The 24,969-nt window shown below is 44.9% G+C and overlaps 1 protein-coding gene across 2 annotated transcripts in view; it reads right to left on the bottom strand.

Annotated features, from left to right (window-relative positions):
• Window positions 1-994: 994 nt before the first annotated feature.
• The window catches only part of LOC122933728 (cullin-3-B-like), an 82,805-nt gene continuing 58,830 nt past the window's right edge, over window positions 995-24,969 (bottom strand). Inside the window, exons 2-3 of one of the 2 annotated variants that reach the window (XR_006388541.1) lie at window positions 2,025-2,157; window positions 995-1,317 (exon numbers count right to left, since the gene is read on the bottom strand). Coding sequence is in view for 1 of the 2 variants with exons in the window: in XM_044288699.1 (XP_044144634.1) it covers window positions 1,195-1,317 (123 nt within the window). In the remaining variant the exon portion in view is untranslated. The remainder of the gene's footprint in view (window positions 1,318-2,024; window positions 2,158-24,969) is intronic. The other variant, XM_044288699.1, reaches the window with a different exon arrangement.

A 24,969-nucleotide genomic window follows, 5' to 3' on the forward strand; every position in this document is an offset into this window, starting at 1 on the left:
TGAAGACAGATTCTCTGTTACGGGACCTCTCTCCTCTGCCTGGGTGCCAGGGCCTAAATATCTGAGAATGGACTGTTCCAGTGATGGGTGACGTGAAGCCAGATTCTCTGCTATGGGACCTCTATCCAATTGATTTTGGTTAATTTTTATTTATTTTATTTTTATTTTTATTCATTTCCCTATCCACATTTGTTTGCAGGGGATTTACCTACATGTTGCTGCCTTTTGCAGCCCTCTAGCCCTTTCCTGGGCTGTTTTACAGCCTTTTTAGTGCCGAAAAGTTCGGGTCCCCATTGACTTCAATGGGGTTCGGGTTCGGGACGAAGTTCGGATCGGGTTCGGATCCCGAACCCGAACATTTTCGGGAAGTTCGGCCGAACTTCTCGAACCCGAACATCCAGGTGTTCGCTCAACTCAAATCCTGAAGAATAGGTCAGCAATATTAAAACCCTGTGGAACCCCTTTGATGGCCTAGCCCCAATATCTGATAGTCGGAGGTCCGACCCCTGCTGATCAGCTTTTTCGGAGTAGCTCCAGCGCCAGAACTGCACAGCTCCATCTATTATGCAGTGGACAATGCTGGTTACTGCAACACTTGCTCCCATTGAAGTGGGATCAGATATGGAGGTCCTGTCTAGAGGAAAGGCAATCAGTAGTAAAGGACTGAACTGCATGTATGCCATAGTAGGATCTCTATTACGTCCCATATCTAGTAGAGGAGGTCGAGCTGTAGGGTGTTGTGTGCTGAGACGGCCTCCTAATACCGTTATGAGCAGCTTGGATCATGGCTGATGCTGGATTCACTATGCATTGTTTTGCACAAGGTGTACTTTAACCCCTTCAGTACTCAGCCACTTTTCACCTTAAATCCCAGGCCAATTTTTGTAAATCTGACGTGTCCCTTTATAAATTATGAAAGTAGCCTTTGTATATTTGTAGAGAAAACCACGCACACGCTTGAGGGTTTAGATATGCCAAGTGGATTTATTGTGAATCCTACACTTCAAACTGGGAAGTAGGGGCCAGCAACATATGCAGTAATCGGCAAGTAAATGATTCTGCTGGTAAAATTAAAATTAAAATTAAAGATACTGCCCCAGTCGGGCGTTAATTGCTCCGTCTTAATGAAAATGATGTTGTGCCGTGAGTCATGTGGAGAGTTGCGATGTTTCAGATGTTTCGGTCATATGAGACTTAAATCAATAGATCGCAGATAGAACCGCGGAGGGCGGGACGGCTGCACGGCAGGGTAGGCAGGAGCCTGTAGCCTGAGCAGGGCAGGAATGGTGTCACGTCTGTGGATTTTTGCGGCAAAAGCTGTAATAAACACAAAGACATTATTATAGTATACATATAGAGAGAGAGCAGTTATGTGCGGTGTGTGATGTCAGAATGTGCGGCTAGGAAGGCGACATTGTGTGTTTTATCTCTCTAAGGCTACTTTCACACTAGCGTTCGATCGGATCCGTTCTGAACGGATCCGCTCATATTAATGCAGACGGTGGCTCCGTTCAGAACGTATTCGTCTGCATTATAACTTAGAAAAATTTTCTAAGTGTGAAAGTAGCCTGAGCGGATCCGTTCAGACTTTACATTGAAAGTCAATGGGGGACGGATCCGCTTGAAGATTGAGCCATAGTGTGTCATCTTCAAGCGGATCCGTCCCCATTGACTTACATTGTAAGTCGGAACGGATCCGCTCGCCTCCGCACGGCCAAGCGGACACCCGAACGCTGCTTGCAGCGTTTAGGTGTCCGCTCACTGAGCGGAGCGGAGGCTGAGCGCTGGCAGGCGGATGAATTCTCAGTGGATCCGCCTCCACTGAGAATGCATTAGGGCCAGACGGCTGCATTCAGGGCCGCTTGTGAGCCCCTTCAAACGGAGCTCACGAGCGGACACCTGAACGCAGGTGTGAAAGGAGCCTAAGATTGTAAGATCTATCACAACATCTGTAATAATGACTTAGATCTAAGGAGTGGATTTTTAATGTCATAGTGTTATACGGAAAGTGAAATATTACATACGTGCAGTAGATGATGATCGCAAATCCTATCAGGAACACCAGGAGGACGATTAATGGAATTGCTTCTATTATTCCGAATTTCATTTTTTTGGCCATCTCGGTACTTTCCTCCTTGTCTAGCATCCAATTTGTTCCTAAGAATAACAGTAGCAATAAGACATATAACTCGGGGTGCAGATTAGGAGAAATGTATGAAATTGTCTTAAAGAAGAACGGCCTTTGCTGCCCAAACCAACCTTCATTTTTCACGAGCAGCTTAGAAACTGACGGCATAATGAGGGATTTCTGAGTGATCTGCGCTCTATATGATGAGCAAATTATAATCAGCAAAAGTTCTATTATTTCAGAAAGAAAACTAATGGCAGGTGAGCGACGTGTTCTCCTTCACCTTCCCTCACAATCACCTCTCCATCTCCTGAACATTTGTCTAGAACCCGGTGATGTCATAATAGTTATTTCATCACTTCTCGGTGACTTACAGCATATCACCGAACCGATATTACTCAGTGTATTCCTATGAGTAGCAATTTCACAGTATTTTTTATTTTGTAGTGTGAGAGAAGAAATCTGGAGGATATTTATGATGACTGTTAGTTCCTCTGCTGGTCTTAGTAAGGAATGTGCTGGAGTAATATGTATTTAAGTGAAGGCCTCATAATACATTTGGTGTGTTTTCTTGCTGTCCATGTACCAGCAAAGGTAAATGATCTGGCATAGAGGTCTGCTATAATTTACTCCATTTTTAGGCCACAAATCACAAAAAGTTGCACATATTTGTGCAAAATGTGGCTTGCAAAAAAACTTTTGTATGCTGGAAAACTGGAGAACAGCCTTTAATAAATCCCCCGAGGTGTCGTCCGAGTCTTAGTCACACTGAACATAAAAACCGGATGATAATGCCTGTATTACTCTCATCTTATAAACGCCATACTATACACATGGAGGACACTTACTGGGTGACTCCTCCAGATGATTCTCCAGTCCTGAAGGAAGTTTAAATTCCACGAAAGTTGGAATTTTCAGGTCTCCAATGTGGTCCACATGAAGTGGAGGTAGTGGACGGCAGGATACATAGGCTGTCCAGATAAATAGCAGTATTAGAATCTTCATTTTTCCGCTAGGAATCTATAGTCGCAGGGGAGTGATGTGTGCGCCTTGTCTTCTCCTCACAATCACACCTATGTCTCCTGAGCAGCCGCCTTTTGTCTAGAACTCGGTGATGTCATAATAGCCGCTATGTCACCCCTCTGTGACTTCTGACCTTTCATACACTACTATGACATCACTATGTATGTCACCACTCTGTGACTTCTGACCTTTCATCTAGCCCATTACTACACTATTAACCATTACTACCTGTGTGATAAATGTTACTCAGTGGGCACATTTACTGTAATATCCATATTAATGTTATGGAGGATTCAGTTTCACTGAGATTACCAGTCTGTACTGTTACCAGTAAAGACCCAGTTTGCAGTCTGTTTTTTTATTTTTATTTTACTGACATGCTAAAAGCAGCTTCCACTCTGGTGAACCTGGGCCCCCCAAATATTACATGGACAGACATACCTTTGGCGCTTCATAATACTAAGTCTCCATTAAAGGAGTGTTATTCCAGCTGTTGCAGAGGGTATGACCGGCAACCCCCAGCAAAATCAGCTACTCGCCAGGGGTCGTAAGAGCTGCAGCAGCTCCCACCTGAACGAGACAACCTCTCTAATGTACGGCTGGATGGTGACACTGCTCGGGGCCAGGATAGCAGGATAGCAGTGATCCCATAGAAAAACTGAATGTTCTCGTTTAAAAAAAAAAATAAATGCATTTTTTCGACTCATATAGCGATCCCATTCACTTCTATAGGATTACCGCTACTCTGCTATCCTGGACCCGATTGTTTTATCGCAACACATTGTACTTCATGTTATTATTTGAGCCAATATGTTTTACCATTGATTTATAAAAAAAATCCAAAAATTAAGAGAACATTTGTAAAAATTGACTATTTTCTAAATAGGAATTTCTCTACTTTTATGGCAGATAGTGATACCTCTCAAAATTGTTATTACTTTACATTTTCCATATGTCTACTTTATGTTTGCATCATTTTGTAAATGTCACTTTAGTTTTTTAAAACGTTATAAGGTTTCGAATTTTAGAAGCAATTTTTAAAAATTTCAACAAAATTTCTAAAAGCATCAATTCAGTTATAAAGTGATTTTGAAGGGCTTAGGTAATTGAAACCACCCATGAATTACCCCATTTTAGAAACTACACTCCTAAAATTATTCAAAACTGATGTTTCAAACTTTTTTAACCCTTGAGGTGTTCCACAAGAATTATAGGTTAATGGAGGTGAAATATAAAAATTTCCTTTATTTTTATTTTTTTGTTGATTTTTTTATGCTGGTCATTCCTTTTTTTGCAATCCTGGAAAGGGTTAACAGTAAAATAAACATCAATATGCATTACTCTGATTCTGGAGTTTACAGAATTAGCCCATATGTGGTAGTAAACTGCTGTCGGGCACATGGCAATGGTCAGAAGGAATGGTTTTTCGGCACCGTTCTATATTTGAATAGACCCTGACGTACCCCTACAGTGGAAACCCTCAAAAAGTGACCCCATTTTGAAGCTACACCCCTCAAAGAATGTATTAAGGGCTGTACTGAACACTTTGACCCCCATAAGCTTTTATGGAATTTGTAAACACTTGGCTGTGAAAATGAAAAGTTTCATTTCTTCCAATAAAATTTTGCTTTAGCCCCAAATTTTTCATTTTCACTAGGGGTAACAGGAGAAAAAGCACCCCATAATTTGTTACCCATTTTCTCCTAAATATTCTAACACCCGATATGTGGTGGTAAACTGCTGTGGGGCCACATGGCGGGATTTAGAACGGAAGGAGCTTTTGCAGTGCAGATTTTGACGGATTGGTTCATGGGCGCCATTGATTTTTATTTTTCGAGTGATTGTCTCATGTGGGGGTTCATTTTTTGCAGGATGAGTTGAAATTTTCATTGGTATAATTTTTGGGGTACATCTGACTTTGATCACTTGGTATTACACTTGTGAGTCGAGGTGACAAAAATAATTATGTTTTAGCACAGTTTTTTTTACAGCATTCACCTGAGGGGGCATACGGTATCATGTGATATTTTTATAGAGCAGGTTGTGCGGATACGGCGATATCCAATGTGGCTATTATTTATATTTTTGCTAAAGAGTAACTAAACCTTTACATAAACTGTTAATATAGAAGAAGACGGAGACTCACCCAGGGGGTAGCGCCATCCTGGGTGATACAGCACACAGTCTCTTTTTTCAGGTGAGTCTCCGTCTTCTTTTTACCCATATAGCATTCAATACAGGTTTTTCTCATACCTGGTCTCTATTGTAGTTTGCTGCTCATCCTCTATTTTTTGCACTTGCAATACAAACCTTGCCATATGGTTTCTTTTTTGACTGTTGACTCACCTGCATATTTATACCCACCATACGTTTCCTTGGTCATCGGTCGGTCATTGTACCATGTATATTTTATTTGAACAATACTTCAATCTTTACCATTGACATGTGTGCTAACCCAGGGTGGCGATTTTCTTCTGCTCCTATTCTCTTTTTAATGGCATATCATTTATTTCCTTCTTTATATGTACATTTTGTACATATGTACATGTCATAATTTAATCAAATACATTTTTACTTTTTTGGTACCATGAGCTCCGTTTTCTTGTATCTTCGCTTATCTTACTCGGGACCTAGTACCGAGTCACAACTATGGGTGCCCTTAATGGTCATATTAGGTGGACATTGTTTTCCATCCTCCATTTTGACACCCTTGGTCTTTTTTGCTTCCCAGGTTTGGAATATCAGAGTGGTGTAATGTCTCTTTATGGTGGTAGTAATTTTGTCAGCGGTGTCTCCTAACTGGGTATAGGTGGACTCCTGGAGTGGTGCTAGTAGGAGTAATATAGGAATTTGCAGCAGAAATTGAGATCCAGACCTTTGGTAAAGTTCAAACTTGACTTTACTGGTTGTAGCTTTCATACAAGAAAGATACAGTATTAGTCTTTGGTCCCAGCAGGTATTGGCAATGTGTGCTCTATCATGTACCTGGAGCTTTGCAGGAAAGGATATCTGCTTGTTGCTCTGTAATGTGGCAGGAATTTGGTTTCAGCACTGTCTATCTTCTGCTGTCTGGGGACAGACTAGCTGAGGATGAATTTGGCTTCTCTTGGGTCTCTGAACGGTACTCACAGCTATTGTCTCAGGGTATGCTTCTTCCTGGAACTCTGGAGTTGTCTGCTTGCTTTTTCCAGCTGAGGCTGCAAGGCTCAGTCTGGGGATGGGGATCAATTGTCTCAGTCGAGACAAGATCCTGGCTTGGATCCCTTTGTTTGGGAGCTCCTACACCACAGCCTTCCCCTAGCCGGGGCGGCTGGCACACTAACACTAACTTCCTTCTCCACCCATGAGGCAGGATGTGGGCACAGCGGGGGAGTAAACTGGAATGTACTATTCCAGCATAGAAACACTAAACTGGCTCTAACTCCTTGTTAACACATCGCTGCCACCTGCTGATGAACATGGATCCATCATTTATAATGTACTCAATCTACTGTAGTGTATTCCCATGCACCTTTTCCACCACAAGAAAGAGTATATGGTTGAATCTTATTTTCTCCTCATCCTCCTCATCCAGATTGTATATATTCCCTCCACTCTAATTATTTTAATAAGATCAGCTCAGCAGCAGGCCCTCTCCCCAAATGTTTTAGTGGGTCAGCTCAGCAGCAGGCCCTCGCCTATAATGTTTTAGAAGGTCAGTTCAGCAGCAGGCCCTCGCCCCCAATGTTTTATTGGGTCACTTCAGCAGCAGGCCCTTGCCCCTAATGTTTTAGAGGGTCAGTTCAGCAGCAGGCCCTTGCATATAATGTTTTATAAGTCAGCTCACCAGCAGGCCTGCATCTATTACTTGGTTAGCTTACCTGCAGGCCCGCAACTCAAATCTTTTACAGGGTCAGCTTACCTGCAGGCCCAAACCTAAAATGTTCTACAGGGTCAGCTCATCTGCAGGCCCGCAACTTAATGTGAATGAGGCCCTCCTTTATGCGATATACAGGTTGTATCGGAGTGTCTCTTCCTTGCAATTTTTGGCAGCACTTCCACTTTATATACAAGTAAATATACAGGAAAGAATGTTTTCAATCAATTTTTCCTATAAAATTGTTTTTTTTTCTTTGGTTTTGTGTGTAAAACCTTAATTAGATTGTGGGCCCTGGTCTGAGAGAGCGATCTTCACTAGCCACAGGAATGGGGGCGGCATGAAATTAAGGGGTCACTAGAAAATTATTGTGGGATGGAGCCCCATTCAGAAATTTGCTGTGGGGGCCTGTCAATTCTAGCTACGCCACTGATGCAGCCCACAAAAGCAAGTTGGGTTTATCGATTACAAAACTTTAATTAAATTGTGGGCCTGGTGATTAGTTTAAGGCTTTTCTAAGCAGCATCATCAGCAGCATGGTGATAAAAATGAGTGGCAAGGTTCCATGGAGTGGAGAAGGCAGCAAGAGGAGGCCACATAGTGGCACAATGACTGAGTCAGGATGAAAGACTAAGGCCATAGATTGCTTAGAAAGATGGAAACAATCTGTCTAGCTGTATCCCGGTCACCTGCAGATTAATGCAGCCATCAAATTCAAGTTGGGTTTGTCGGTTCCACCTCGGGTCACCTGCAGGCCCACAACTCAAATCTTTGACTGGGTCAGCTCACATGTAGACCCTCACATAGAACTTTTAAGAGGGTCAGTTCAGCTGCAGGCCATTTCATAAAATGTTTTACAGGGTCGGCTAACACTCAGGCACTAGCATATAATGTCTAACAGGGTGGTTCACAATTATGAAAAAAAAAGTAGCAAGGCAACAACAGCCAATCAGATTTCAGCCATTGACCTCCCTTTGGATGTGGTATCACTTTCTCAAGCTCCCTCTCCGGCATGGAACCCTGATTCCTTGTTACCCTTGATCACAATGGTAGGCGCTTAAAAGAACATCGAAAGTTGATAGAGAAGATATCCAATTGGATGGTGGACATCACAGGGACGTGCAATCAGGGAGAAGTTATCTGGAGTCAACAAAGCGGCAGCAAGGCCTCTCCTGTCTAACGTTTCCTCATACAAAATGCTGCAGTGAAATTCCCGGTCATTTTTTATTACTTATTCCAATTACAGAGCATCTTAAGAGTCCTATATTGTTATTTATCGTCACTGCCTCCTTTTAGATGGTCAGATCAGCAGGCCCTTCCTCTAAATGTTTTTGAGGGTCACCAGCAGGCCATCAATCTGAATTTTTCGAGGGTGTGTATGATGCCCTCCTTTATGTGTAACAAAGGGTGTTTTGGAGTGCTGGTTGCTTGTAATTTTTAGCAGCCCTTACACTTAGTGCATAGGCCTTATGAGTATAGGAGTCCGACTACCTGAACAATTGTACCACAATGTGAATGAGGCCCTTCTTTATGTGATATACAGGCTGTTTTGGAGCGCCTCTTGCTTGTAATTTTATTGCAGCACTTGCACTTTATATACAATTGAATATACAGGAAAGAATGCTTCCTAACAATTTTCCCTGTAAAATAGATTTTTGGGGGGGTTTTGTGAGTATTTTTGTCAGTCTGTAAAAGTGGCGTACAACTCGGACAACATGGTTCCCAGTAGCGACCTGGGAGTCCAAGATGCATCCAGACATTGTCCCCTTGGTGTTCTCTATCCATTTCAGTGGTGTTTCTGTCACTTTCTGACCTTTTCCAATGGATCACGCACCCTCCCCTCTTCACGGCAGGGGGTGCCTGGTTGTCTCCTATTGACTTCCATTGTACTCGGGTGCTCGGCCGAGCACACAAATATAGCAATGTGTCCGGGCCAAACACCCGAATACTTTGGTGCTCGATCATCACTAGATATTCACTCTGGTGACTGATCGACTTATGGGTCTGAACATCAGACAAGGTATTAGGATTATTTCTCTATGTGATTTTGAATTTTAGTAATAAAGTATTCTCTACAATGCTGTGCTACTATTCTTTATTTATTTTGATGTTTGTTAGAAGACCTTTGATGGTGTCCCATTTAGTGGCCATCATCAAGGTTTGATCAAAATCCCCAAGGCCACTCTGTTTTCAAATGAAATAAGTGTTAATTGTCTGTTGCTTGCTAATGGCTGAGGTTTATAGAGGACCTGTCACCAAATAATGCAATGCAATCTGATAGCTCCATGTTACAGAGAAGGAAGCTGAAGCAGAGCAGATTGATATGTATTTTTGGGGGGAAAGATTCAGTAAAACCAATAATTTATATATTTATATCTTTGCATTTACCACTTCCTGTGGACAGCTATCAGTACAGGAGGGAGGGGTTATCAGTGATTGACAGCACTGTGTGTATAAGTGTCCATACACTGATAACCCCTCCTCCTGTACCGATACCTGTTCACAGGGCTGCAGATATAATTGTAAAAATCACAAGTTTTACTAATGTAGTGTCCCACTAGGTAAAGGTGGGCACTACACAAGGGTTAATATGTCTATTACTTTAATGTGATGTGTTATGTTAATTTCCCTGTGTTATCTGGGTATCAGGCCTGTTGGGGTGCAGTTTGGCCTCTTATACACTAGAGGGAGCTAGTAAGCCCTAAGTATATATAGCTAGGCCCAGATAGGGAAGTTCAGTTCAGTCCAGGTGGCTAGCAGTGTAGTCTAGCCAGCTTGAAGTTCCTGAGTCTACGTTAGCTCAGAAGAGTCACCCCATGAGAAGAGTTTTCCTCCTGGGAGAAACCTGCAGTTTCCACAAGCAAAGCAGAGCCAGAGTTCCAGCTAAACTCAAGTAAGCTGAAGGGCAGAAGAAGCATAAATATAGAGCAAGGATAAATACAGGAGGAAGATTATTTGCCAAGGATAAAATCCAGCATTTGGGCATACGGGCCTTGGAATATAGCCAGCCAGAATAACTGAGAAGTAGTGCAGCCTGGTCTGGGAAGTGTTGATTGTCACCCTCTGAGTATCTGGCAAAGGACTTTTGCCTGCCATCTATAAAGTGCCTGCTGATTGTTATGACTTCAGTGTGGAACTGAAAACCCAACTGTACAAAGTTAAACTGTTGTACCAGTAAAACAAAGTTTGGTTTACCATACAACCGTGTTCCTCAATTACTGCAACTATAAATCGGTGTGCCACCGTTACAGGCACTGGTGTCACGATTCTTAAAGGGACCTTGCCCCAGGCACATAAAACACCTGCCACATCCAGGGCACCTCATCCACAATCAGGCCTGGTTCCTATATACAGAGTGTGCCCCAGAGGACTCCTGTGCCAGCCAATCCTTCACTGCCGCATGCCTGCCCAGGGTTCTTCTACAAAACTGTGAGTAACCCTTGCTTGCCCATTAAAGCGTGACCTCACAATCGCAATACCCTGCAGTTCTGGCGTGCTGCACTAAATCTTATCCCACAAAACTATATCTCAGCCAGCTGTGCTTGTCTTCATCTATAAGATGCAGCCTGCATATTGCATAGCATTGTTTGTTGACAGGCTCTTTTTAACCCCTTTATGACGGATCAATCTTCCTTTTTTGCGATTTCATCTTTTGCTTCCTGCCTTCCCAGAGCCATAACTTTTTTTTATTTTTTGCATTCATATACAGTATCTGCATAAGGACTTGTTTTTGAGCGGAACAAGTTATATTTTCTAATGGAACTGCATTTATTTATTTTTTTATAGAATTCATTATGCTGACTTTTGCTTTTCATTCCCCAGGTCAGTAAAATTATGGTTATACCATATTTGTATAGTTTTTTTGTTTTTGTTTTAATTCTTATTCTTACCCCCCCCCCCCCATAACTTTTTATAGCCTACGTAGCTATGTGAGGGTGATCTGTGCAGGACAATCTGAACTTTTTAATGATACTATTTTGGAGAGTGTATGGCTTTTTATTTAATTGTTCTTGGGGGATGAAATAATGAAAAAGAGGTGAATCAGCAGTTTTTATTTTTTCTGTCATACCATTCATATGAGATTTTTTAAAATATTTTAATAGTACAGGTGTTTTTACACAACGTTGCCCATAACGTTTATTTTTTTATTTATTTAGTTTATTGCGTGTTGGAGCCCCAAGTGAATCCCGACAGGCATCATTAGATTACAATTTCTATAGCATAATGGAATATTACCCATTACCCTATACAAAGATCACTATATTACAATTAAATGCCTCCACCCAGTGGCCTCAATTGGAATTTACAAATAATGAGCCTAGAAGCCTAGTGCAAGCAACAATTTCTCTGATCTCTGCCCGGGGGACATTCCTGCCCAGCAAGCGTGTTTCCAGTGTTTAGGCCTCTCGGATGACCTGACCACGACATCTGAGGGTTTAAATGTCTGCGATCTGCATTATCGCGCATCGTGGACATTAGCCACGGGTGTCTGCAGTGTGAAACAATGCAGTTGCTGTGGTGCTCGTTCTGCTCTATCTTTAAAGACCCAATATCTGCCATTTTATTACAACGGATGTCGGGAAAGGGTTAAATAGCTATTATATTGCTCCCTGTTCGTATATAAATATACATACTGTAGAAGCCGAGACGGTAATCTTATATCTCCATGTAGAACAAGCCTAATTTCTACATCATTACATGTTGTATGCTTAGTATTGAGTAAAGTAAGGAGTATTGCCAACGTTTTTAAATATATTTTAAAATTCATTGTCATTTTTTAAGTTCTGTAGCTTAAGTGAAATGAAAAAGACGATTCCGGCACTGTATTTTCTTCCCATAAAATCATCCTCTCTATTGAATCACAGGATATGCGGACAGTATCACAAACAAGCAGTCGTTTACGCGTTTCTGAGACCTTCTCCTTAGTCGTAACAATGTGGTCTGAGGGTTTAGAAAATGTAAAGACCATTGTTATGTAAGTTACTTGCAAGTAATAAATGTGGCACTAGAGGGCAGCATAGGACTGTGGTCTACATTGTAATTCTACAAGACACCTTTAAACCAATTTGAATTATGTAGGAATAAAGGTAATATACATAGTGAACAATGACATTTACCATGACCAGTCAGTAAAATTAGAGCAGTGTTTACCATAGTCTTCATCACTCTACACGGGAACTATTACCCTTGAAGAAGTGGGTAAAGGGGATAGTATATAGTGAGGGTAGGTAGGGAGTTTAGAAGGGTTAAGATGGTAATGACCACGCGACTGGTGGTGCCAGGAGTGCTGAGGGTGGCAAATAAACATTATGAGGTTTAAAAAAGCGCCCCCACAAAAAATATATTTATCTGACCTGTTAGAAAGGTATATGATGTAAATGATAGAGAAGGTAATCTTCTCCAGTGATCTGTGAGTTATAACCTTCCATCTGATCCTTAGCTGTGCCATGTGAGCAGCACTCATCCCCAATTGACACAGGACAGGAATAGTGTTGCTCAACCACCAAAGTGCTTGGGTGCTCGAGTTGATCACTTTGCGATGCTCGGGTGCTCTACTGATCACCCGAGCACAATGGAAATCAATGGGAGAAACCGAGCATTAAACCAGGCACTCCCTGCTCTGAAGAGGGGAGGGTGCAGGGTCCCACTGAGGTCTATGAAGAAGATCGCTGTACAGTGAGGGAATCCCCCAGTGTGAGTCCGCAGCTTAGGAGTCCCTGCTCTGATTCCATATATAGCTATATCCATATATGGAGTCAGTGCTTGGGGACATCCAGTGTATTTATTGTAATTTAGCCTCTAGTTCTGAAAAGTTTCTGCCAGGATTTGAACTCAAAACCTGCTACATTAGAGGAAAGGACTTTAACCACTCAGCTATAAAGCTAAATAATAAACTATATCAGAAAAACCTCATAGTAGTTTGTCATGTAGTAAGGGAGTAAGTATTCTTATCAGGGCTGCCATCAGAAATTTTGGGGCCCCTTACACAGCTCAAGGCCTGCCCCCCCCCCTCCTACCCTGCCCCTTTAGAATCCGTCCTGACTCCACCTCCCCTCCACCCCCAAGGACCTACCCCCAATTTCATTATTTTTTTACAACTACAAAGACAGTAAAAAGTGATAATCAGCGATTTCAGTAAGGAATTAATTTTTGACCAAATAATATGAAGCCTGCTACCACGACAAGGTAGACTCTTTTAAGCAGGACCCTCCACTAACACTAACTACACTACCTGTTCTAATCTGCCCTATCAATCTTCCCCTGGCACATTTAAGAAAAAACACCTTAAAAGCACAAGGTTTACTGTTACAGTGTTATGGGGGGGATCTGTGGATGACGTACTGTTATGGGGGGAATATGCGGATGACACACTGTTATGGGGGGGAATCTGTGGATGGCACACTGTTATGGGGGATCTGTGGATGACACACTTTTATGGGGGAATCTGTGGGTGACACATTGTTATGGGGGATCTGTGGATGACACTCAACCACTCTCAAACCCAACTGGTCAAACTTGTTAAATGGATCCCAAACACAATATGCACAATAACACCCCCCACCCCCTCCAACACTTAATTAACCACTTCAACCCCGCTATCTGAAACCCCCTTAATGACCAGGCCACTTTTTACACTTCTGCACTACACTACTTTCATTGTTTATTGCTCGGTCATGCAACTTACCACCCAAATGAATTTTACCTCCTTTTCTTCTCACTAATAGAGCTTTCATTTTGTGGTATTTCATTGCTGCTGACATTTTTACTTTTTTGTTATTAATCAAAATTTAATGATTTTTTTTTGCAAAAAAATGCCATTTTTCACTTTCAGTTGTAAAATTTTGCAAAAAAAACGATATCCATATATAATTTTTTTTCAAAATGTATTGTTCTACGTGTCTTTGATAAAAAAAAAAAAGTTTGGGTAAAAAAAAAAATGGTTTGGGTAAAAGTTATACCGTTTACAAACTATGGTACAAAAATGTGAATTTCCGCTTTTTGAAGCAGCTCTGACTTTCTGAGCACCTGTCATGTTTCCTGAGGTTCTACAATGCCCAGACAGTACAAACACCCCACAAATGACCCCATTTCGGAAAGTAGACACCCTAAGGTATTCACTGATTGGCATAGTGAGTTCATAGAACTTTTTATTTTTTGTCACAAGTTAGCGGAAAATGATGATTTATTTAGTATTTTATTTTTTTCTTACAAAGTCTCATATTCCACTAACTTGTGACAGAAAATAAAAACTTCCATGAACTCACTATGCCCATCACAAAATACCTTGGGGTGTCTTCTTTCCAAAATGGGGTCATTTGTGGGGTAGTTATACTGCCCTTGCATTCTAGGGGCCCAGATGTGTGAGAAGAAGTTTGCAATCAAAATCTGTAAAAAATGACCGGTGAAATCCGAAAGGTGCACTTTGGAATGTGTGCCCCTTTGCCCACCTAGGCTGCAAAAAAGTGTCACAGATCTGGTATCACCGTACTCAGGAGAAGTTGGGGAATGTGTTTTGGGGTGTCATTTTACATATACCCATGCTGGGTGAGAAAAATATCTTGGCATAAGACAACTTTTCAATTTTTTTTATACAAAGTTGGCATTTGACCAATATATTTATCTCACCCAGCATGGGTATATGTAAAATGACACCCCAAAACACATTCCCCAACTTCTCCTGAGTACGGCGATACCAGATGTGCGACACTTTTTTGCAGTCTAGGTGGGAAAAGGGGCACACATTCCAGAGAGCACCTTTCGGATTTCACAGGCCATTTTTTACACATTTTGATTGCAAACTACTTACCACACATTAGGGCCCCTAGAATGCCAGGGCAGTATAACTACGCCACAAGTGACCCCATTTTGGAAAGAAGACACCCCAAGGTATTCCCTGAGGGGCATGGCGAGGTCCTAGAATTTTTAATTTTTTGTCACAAATTAGCGGATTATTATTTTTTTAATTTATTTTTTCCTTACAAAGTCTCATATTTTACTAACTTGCGACCCCAAAAATTTTTTTGCTCGCTCAATTTGTATTGTCGTGTGTGCGTGAATGGAGGAGAGCATGTAAACGTCACGCTTGTCTCTCCATTTCACCGCGAGCAGTTCTTCGTTACACAAGGCAGCCCTCTCCCCCCTTGCAAGACGGGTGGTAACGAGCCATTGGGGGACGCCCGCGCGACTAGTTCGCGCGGTGCCACAGCAGGCAATCTGAAACAAATAGACCGGTTTCCACCGGAAAGGCTGGGCATAATAGCTTCCCGGGTTGGCGGATATAAATTTATTGTCTGACCGATTTGTTTCTGCCACAACTAAGTCCAAGAGCTCCGCAGTCAAGAACAGCTCAAAAAATCCCAGGGCCGAACCAATCTGAGCTGTCTCAAGCCGAACTCCAGACTGGGCGGTGAAAGGGGGAACTACAGGTGCGGCTGAAGTTGGGGACTGCCAATCAGGGTTTGCCAGCACCTCTGGGATTCTAGGGGCTCTACGGGCCCATCTGTGCGGTGGCTGCGACAGGGTAACTAATGCACGTGCCACCGTACCAGCTTCAACTGCCCTTCTGGTGCTCGCCACTTCACCATGTTCTATGGCAGTGCTGGTACTAGGTCCAGGGAGGGCTGCGCTGCTGGTGTATGCCTCACCACGTAATCCGACAGCGCCAGCGCCAGCCCCACTCTGCTGCCCTTGAAGCGGATCCTGCACAACCTGCTCATCATCAGGCATGCTCAACCTGCGGCCCTCCAGCTGTTGTAAAACTACAACTCCCACAATGCCCTCCTGTAGGCTGATAGCTGTAGGCTGTTTGAGCATGCTGGGAGTTGTAGTTTTGCAACAGCTGGAGGGCCGCAGGTTGAGCATGCCTGTGCTAGATTCATCAGATGAGAGTTCCCATTCAGAGGAGTAACTAGAACTGACTGGGCCCCACAGCAAATTTTTGTACGGGGGCCCCCCACACACACACACTTCTTCACAAACCGCCTCCTCCTGTGCAAACCCCTCTTATATGGCTATTTTGTGACTTTTTAATTACTGTATTTACTGTCATTTTTAGCACAACTTTGTTTTCTAACATTTACAGTTGCTGACGGAGTTTATATTCAACTCAACCCCTTTAAAACCTGCGCTGCAATTGTAATAGACCCGTCTGATTTACCTCTACATATCCACAAGTATTTTAGCCTCTGTACCTTTCATACTACAGCCATGGAGGCAGTCATACATGCACTCTCCACATACATGGACGCAGTCATTCACGCACTCTCCACATACATGGACGCAGTCATACACGCACTCTCCACATACATGGACGCACTCATACACAGACTCTCCACATACATGGACGCAGTCATACAGAGACTCTCCACATACATGGACACAGTCATACACACACTCTCCACATACATGGACGCAGTCATACACGCACTCTCCACATACATGGACGCAGTCATACACGCACTCTCCACATACATGGACGCACTCATACACAGACTCTCCACATACATGGACGCAGTCATACAGAGACTCTCCACATACATGAACGCACTCGTACACGCACTCTCCACATACATGGACGCAGTCATACACGCACTCTCCACATACATGGACGCAGTCATACACGCACTCTCCACATACATGGACGCAGTCATACACGCACTCTCCACATACATGGACGCACTCATACACAGACTCTCCACATACATGGACGCAGTCATACACACACTCTCCACATACATGGACGCAGTCATACACACACTCTCCACATACATGGACGCAGTCATACACGCACTCTCCACATACATGGACGCAGTCATACACACACTCTCCACATACATGGAAGCAGTCTCCACATACATGGACGCAGTGATAGAAACACTCTCCACATACATAGACCCACTCTCCACATACATGGACGCAGTCATACACTCACCCTCCACATACATGGACGCAGTCATACACACACTCTCCACATACATGGACGCAGTCATACACACACTCTCCACATACATGGACACAGTCATACACAGACTCTCCACATACAGTACAGACTAAAAGTTTGGACACACCTTCTCATTCAAAGAATTTTCTTTATTTTCATGACTATGAAAATTGTAGATTCACACTGAAGGCATCAAAACTATGAATTAACACATGCGGAATAATATACATAACAAAAAAGTGTGAAACAACAGAAAATATGTCATATTCTAGGTTCTTCAAAGTAGCTACCTTTTGATTTGATTACTGCTTTGCACACTCTTGGCATTCTCTTGATGAGCTTCAAGAGGTAGTCACCTGTAATGGTCTTCCAACAGTCTTGAAGGAGTTCCCAGAAATACTTAGGTTCAGGTCCGGTGACTGTGGAGGCCAGGTCATCTGGTGCAGCACCCCATCACTCTCCTTTATGGTCAAATAGCCCTTACACAGCCTGGAGGTGTGTTTGGGGTCATTGTCCTGTTGAAAAATAAATTATGGTCCAACTAAACGCAAACCGGATGGAATAGCATGCCGCTGCAAGATGCTGTGGTAGCCATGCTGGTTCAGTATGCCTTCAATTTTGAATAAATCCCCAACAGTGTCACCAGTAAAGCACACCCACACCATCACACCTCCTCCTCCATGCTCCATGGTGGGAACCAGGCATGTAGAGTCCATCCGTTCACCTTTTCTGCGTCGCATAAATTTACGGTGGTTGGAACCAAAGAGCTCAAATTTGGACTCATCAGAGCAAAGCACAATTTCCACTGGTCTAATGTCCATTCCTTGTATTATTTTGCCCAAACAAGTCTCTTCTGCTTGTTGCCTGTCCTTAGCAGTGGTTTCCTAGCAGATATTCTACCATGAAGGCCTTATTCACACAGTCTCCTCTTAACAGTTGTTCTAGAGATGTGTCTGCTGCTAGAACTCTGTGTGGCATTGACCTGGTCTCTAATCTGAGCTGCTGTTAACCTGCGATTTCTGAGGCTGGTGACTCGGATGAACTTATCCTCCGCAGCAGAGGTGACTCTTGGTCTTCCTTTCCTGGGGCGGTCCGCATGTGAGCCAGTTTCTTTGTAGCGCTTGATGGCTTTTGTGACTGCACTTATGGACACTTTTAAAGTTTTCCCAATTTTTTGGACTGACTGACCTTCATTTCTTAAAGTAATGATGGCCACTCGTTTTTCTTTACTTAGCTGCTTTTTTCTTGCCATAATACAAATTCTAACAGTCTATTCAGTAGGACTATCAGCTGTGTATCCACCTGACTTCTCCACAACGCAACTGATGGTCCCAACCCCATTTATAAGGCAAGAAATCCCACTTATTAAACCTGACAGGGCACACCTGTGAAGTGAAAACCATTTCAGGTGACTACCTCTTGAAGCTCATCAGAGAATGTCAAGAGTGTGCAAAGCAGTAATCAAAGCAAAAGGTGGCTACTTTGAAGACAATAGAATGACATATTTTCAGTTGTTTCCCACTTTTTTGTTATGCATATAATTTCACATGTGTTAATTCATAGTTTTGATGCCTTCAGTGTGAATCTACAATTTCCATAGTCATGAAAATAAAGAAAACTCTTTGAATGACAAGGTGTGTCCAAACTTTTGGTCTGTACTGTACATGGACGCAGTCATACACAGACTCTCCACATACATGGACGCAGTCATACACGCACTCTCCACATACATGGACGCAGTCATACACAGACTCTCTACATACATGGACGCAGTCATACACGCACTCTCCACATACATGGACGCACTCATACAAAGACTCTCCACATACATGGACGCACTCATACACAGACTCTCCACATACATGAACGCACTCATACACAGACTCTCCACACACATGAACGCACTCATACACAGACCCACCATATACATGGATGCAGTCATACACGCACTCTCCACGTACATGGACGCAGTCATACACGCACTCTCCACATACATGGACGCAGTCATACACGCACTCTCCACATACATGGACGCAGTCATACACACACTCTCCACATACATGGACGCAGTCATACACAGACTCACCATATACATGGACGCAGTCATACACGCACTCTCCACATACATGGACGCAGTGATAGAAACACTCTCCACATACATGGACGCAGTCATACACGCACTCTCTACACACATACATGGACGCAGTCATACACACACTCTCCACATTCATGGACGCACTCTCCACATACATGGACGCAGTCATACACGCACTCTCCACATACATGGACGCAGTCATACACGCACTCTCTACACACATACATGGACGCACTCATACACGCACTCTCTACACACATACATGGACGCACTCATACACGCACTCTCTACACACATACATGGACTCACTCATACACGCACTCTCTACACACATACATGGACTCACTCATACACACACTCTCCACATACATGGACGCACTCATACACACACTCTCCACATACATGGACGCACTCATACACACACTCTCCACATACATGGACGCAGTCATACACACACTCTCCACATACATGGGCGCAGTCATACACGCACTCTCCACATACATGGACGCAGTCATACACAGACTCACCATATACATGGACGCACTCATACACGCACTCTCCACATACAAGGACGCAGTGATAGAAACACTCTCCACATACATGGACGCAGTCATACACAGACTCACCATATACATGGACGCACTCTCCACATACATAAACACAGTCATACACAGACTATCCACATACATGGACGCAGTCATACACGCACTCTCCACATACATGGACGCAGTCATACACGCACTCTCCACATACATGGACGCAGTCATACACGCACTCTCCACATACATGGACGCAGTCATACACGCACTCTCCACATACATGGACGCAGTCATACACGCACTCTCCACATACATGGACGCAGTCATACACGCACTCTCCACATACATGGACGCAGTCATACACGCACTCTCCACATACATGGGCACACTCATACACGCACTCTCCACATAAATGGACGCAGTCATACACGCACTCTCCACATACATGGACGCAGTCATTCACTGACTCTCCACATACATGGACGCACTCATACACGCACACCTATACAACACACATATATAGACAGACACCCAGCTTTCCTGCTGTGCCTCTCCCTCACACTCTAATGCCTCTGCACTTGTGCCATGCAGGATAGCAGGGAAGCTGGATGACATTTCATGATATAATTCACCCTGCTTTCCTACTGTACTGCAGGTCACATGTGCACAGTCTGGGAAAGTTGAATATAACCCCAGTTCCCCTGCCACTCACATCACTGGTGCAGTTGTGGCAAACTGGCAATCCAACTGGTGTTCAGCATGCTGGGCAGGGAAGGTTCAACTGCAGGCAGCAGGAATCGCGGGTAGAAAAAGGAGCGGGGCTATTATAGCTCCGCCCACATTGGGGCCGTCCTGTTGCTGGTCACTGTCCATCATATGAACTACGGAGGGGAGAGGCTGAGCAATGTCACTGATGTCAGGTCAGTGACAAAACGACTCAGATAGAGATAGCGCTAATCTGACTGGCGCCAGTGCAGCAGCACTCCCTCTCCCTCCCTAGTCCCTCCACAACAGGTAACCCCCCCCCTCCATGGCCTGGCCCGTCTCCGCCCCCTCCACGGCCCGGCCCGGCCCCCTTCAAGGCCCGGCCCCACCCCCTTCACCGCCTGAGTCCGCCTCCTCCTCCTCTCTCTAGTTACCTACCTCTTCTCCTGCTCGTGCGGCAGTGCGCCCCAGGCCCGCCTACTTCAGCCTCCAGTCCTGACCTGACTACTCCTCCTTGCCTTCCCCTCAGCCAGGCCCGAGCAGCGGACCGCCCACGCCCACTACACTGGGCGGGCGGTCGGGCCTGGCTGCCTGTGTGTTTTTACTGTGCACTGTGTTAATAAAAAATAAAAAAAATGCGGTTCGGACGGGCCCCCAGTGGCGTAGGTCCCCATAGCCACTGCTATGGTTGCTATGGCGATCCCTACGCCACTGTTCCCATTCCTCATCCGACTGGGTCAGAAGCCTGTAGGCCTCTTCAGAAGAATACCCCCTGTTTGACATTTGGGCAACTAAATTTAGGGGTATTCCCTGAGACTACCCAAGAAAAAAAGCAATCCTGTCTTACAAATGGGAGGCTAGCGAAGTACCGGAGGCCGCTGCGGTTGATAAAAAATATCAAAACTGATTTTTTTATCGCCACAGCGCGTGTAAAGTGAATGTGCAGTAATAAAAAAAATAAAAAATTTTGTCACTGCGGCGGCGGCGGCACGGGCGTGGGTGAATGCACGTGTGGGCGATCGATCAGGCCTGATCGGGCAAACACTGCGTTTTGGGTGGAGGGCGAACTAAAGTGACACTAATACAATTATAGATCTGACCGTGATCAGTTTTGATCACTTTCAGATACTATAAAAGTACAAATGCTGATTAGCGATACGCTAATCAGCGAATAACGGACTGAGGTGCGGTGGGCTGGGCGCTAACCGATTGCTAAACTACCTAACCAAGGGGCCTAAACTATCCCTAAAACCTAACGGTCAATACCAGTGAAAAAAAAGTGACAGTTTGCACTGATCACTTTTTTCACTTTTACTAGTGATTGACAGGTGCAAGAAGGGGTGATCAAGGGGTTAATTGGGGTGATGGGGGGGTGATCTGGGGCTAAGTGTAGTGTTGGTGGGTACTCACTGTGAAGCCTGCTCCTCTGCTGAGACCACCCGACGAAAAGGACCAGCAGAGGAGCGAATCTGCGTTAGGCGGTCCGGAGGTGGTTAACCCCTTCATGGCCTAAACATTTTTTTCAAAGCTGAACACAAAGCTAAATAGGGCTGGGTGGGCTGGCAAGGGAGGGGTTAATAACAATAAGTGATGGAGGATCCTGGCCCTGTGGGATAATCCAGAAAACAGCTTTGCCTTTTACCCCCGAGCAAAGACCGCACAACATGGAGCTGCCGAGCCAAGGAGACAACATAAGGATCAATGTGAAAAGAAATAATTTGGAGCCTTTGAAATCGCTCAGCGCAGTATGCGGCACAGGCGACTGTCACACTGCCGTTTCTGGGTCCGCCTGTGAGATCTGTTTCAGGGATCTCACAAGCGGCCCCAAACAGATCAGTTTTGCCCCAATGCATTCAGAATGGATAAGGATCCGTTCAGAATGCATCCGTTTGGCTCAGTTCCGCCTCCATTCCGCTCTGGGGGCTGTTTGCAGCGTTTTGGTGTCCGCCTGGCCTTGCGGAGCCAAACGGATCCGTCCTGACTTACAATGTATGTCAATGGGGAAGGATCCGTTTACATTGACACAAATATGGTGCAATTGCAAACGGATCCTTCCCCCATTGAATTTCAATGTAAAGTCATGACGGATCCGTTTGACCTACACTTAGACTTAGACTTTTTTTTACTGAGTTATGCAGACAGATACGGATACCAACTTTTGCATTATAGGCGCGGATCCGTCTCCGCACCTAAATGCAGGTGTGACAGTCGCCTTACTGCGCGGAGCGATTTCAAAGGCTCCAAATTTATTTATTTTCACATTGACCCTTATGTTGTCTCCTTGGCTCGGCAGCTCTATGTTGTGTGGTCTTTGCTCGGGGGTAAAATGCAAAGCTGTTTTCTGGATTATCCCACAGGGCCAGGATCCTCCATCACTTATTGTTATTAACCCCTCCCTTGCCAGCCCACCCAGCCCCAGCTATTTAGCTGTGTGTTCTGCTTTGAAAAAATACTGTATGTCACCATTAACAGTAAAATGATTATTTATGGAAACAAGTAACCTAATGGACCTTAATGAATCGTTGGGGTCCGTCCGGTCCAACATGTGATGGAGTGGAGCATGGAGCCGGCACTGACTCCTTCCTGGGCTGGCTAAGTGGGGCGAGGGGCGAGGGCACTAGGGCAGCTGGGCAGGCTTCCACCACAACTCTTTCCAGATTCGATTCCAGTCCCACTCCCAGAGGCCAGAACAGAAGTTCCCGCCGCCGCGCCTGGCTGCAAGCCTGCAAACCAGAATTGACTGTGTCTGGCAGTGGCAGGCAGGCTGCGGCACGCTAATCTGAAGGCGGCGTCACGGCATGAGGCGGCAGCAGGCAGCGGACAGCATCTGACGTCACCTGCCGCTGCGCAGCTACATTCCTCTGCGCAGCGGCTCAGAGCCTTTTAAAGGGGAATGCAGCCGGAGCCGGTATACCAGGTATAATACGGGAATCAGCGGAGCGGGGGGGGTGGGGCAAGGAATAGAGATAGGAAGTTCGGATCTTTCAGATCAATCGGTTCATTTGAATCAGCTCATTATTCATGAATCGGATCTTCGGTTCACTTGCTGAGTCTACTGACTGAAGAGCATAGGTGGTGCGCATGCGCGGATGCTTCGATTCACTTGCTGACTCGCTGAGTGGGCTCTTGGTGCATTGTCTGAGCTCTGACTGAGTGAGTCAGGAATGAAGGGAAGCGACAGGAGGACTCGGGAGCCGTGTGCCGGGCATGCAATGCATTGTTACCCCCAGTGACAGCAGTCTGACAGCAGGACAACCAAGTGAACGCACAGGGAAAACTGGATGTGCTAAGGTGATAACAGTAACACTGGCTGATAATAAAATAGTCCCCACAGTCCACACAGACATCACTCAGGAAAATAACTAGTGTGCAATCTGTGCACGATTTTCTAATAAACCTGAAGAGAGATTGTCACCCTGTCGGATTCCGTCCTGCCGCCGCTCCGTCCCCATTGACTATAATGGGGATGGGGGCGGAGCTCCGACGCAGCACGGCAGTTCGCGGTGAGAGGCCTCCGGACTAAAAAGTTGGACACACTGTTGGACCTTTCGCCATGAACTGCCGTGCTGCGCCAGAGCTCCACCCCCGTCCCCATTATAGTCAATGGGGACGGAGTGGCGGTCCGGCGAAATAACGGCAGGACGGATCTGACAGGGTGAACAGCCTGTCGGATCCGTCCTGCCGCTAGTGTGAAAGTACCCTGCCTCTTTCACACTTGCGTTGTCCGGATCCGACGTGTACTCCACTTGCCGGAATTACACGCCAGATCCGGAAAAAACGCAAGTGTACTGAAAGCATTTGAAGACGGATCCGTCTTCAAAATGCTTTCAGTGTTACTATGGCACCCAGGATGCTATTAAAGTCCTGGTTGCCATAGTAGTAGTGGGGAGCGGGGGAGCGCCCCATGCGCATGGATGACGTGTCCATGCGATCACGTGATGCATGCGCTGGGGGCGCCCTGACGTCACTCTGGAGCGCCCCGGGAGCCGCACGGATGGTAAGTATGCTGCTCCCCCGCTCCCCGCTACACTTTACCATGGCTGCCAGGACTTTAGCGTCCCGGCAGCCATGGTAACCATTGAGAAAAAGCTAAACGTCGCATCCGGCAATGCGCCGAAACGACGTTTAGCTTAAGGCCGGATCCGGATCAATGCCTTTCAATGGGCATTCATTCCGGATCTGGCCTTGCGGCAAGTGTTCCGGATTTTTGGCCGGAGCAAAAAGCGCAGCATGCTGCGCTATTTGCTGCGGCCAAAAAAACGTTCCATTCCGGAACGGAAGACATCCTGATGCATCCTGAAGGACGGACTGTCCATTCAGAATGCATTAGGATAATCCTGATCAGTATTGTTCCGGCATAGAGCCCCGACGACGGAACTCTATGCCGGAAGACTATAACGCAGGTGTGAAAGAGCCCTAAGTCGGATCTTTAGATTCTTTTAACCTGTGACTCATTCCATTCTTTCTTAGACTCCCTGTACTTGTGTCAGTGACTCAGGGCAGAGGAATCGACTCCTCCGGTTCAGTGAACTGAATCGATTCAAATGAACCGGACATCACTAGCAAGGAATGATCAATTGCCCCCTTCTAGCGATGCAATAAAGTTCAACTCAAGTCACTGACAAATGAAAGGGGGGGGGGGGGAATAAATGTTTTTATTTTTTATTTTTAAATTGGAACTGG

This window comes from Bufo gargarizans, chromosome 4, assembly GCF_014858855.1.
Source record: "Bufo gargarizans isolate SCDJY-AF-19 chromosome 4, ASM1485885v1, whole genome shotgun sequence".
NCBI lineage: Eukaryota > Metazoa > Chordata > Amphibia > Anura > Bufonidae > Bufo > Bufo gargarizans.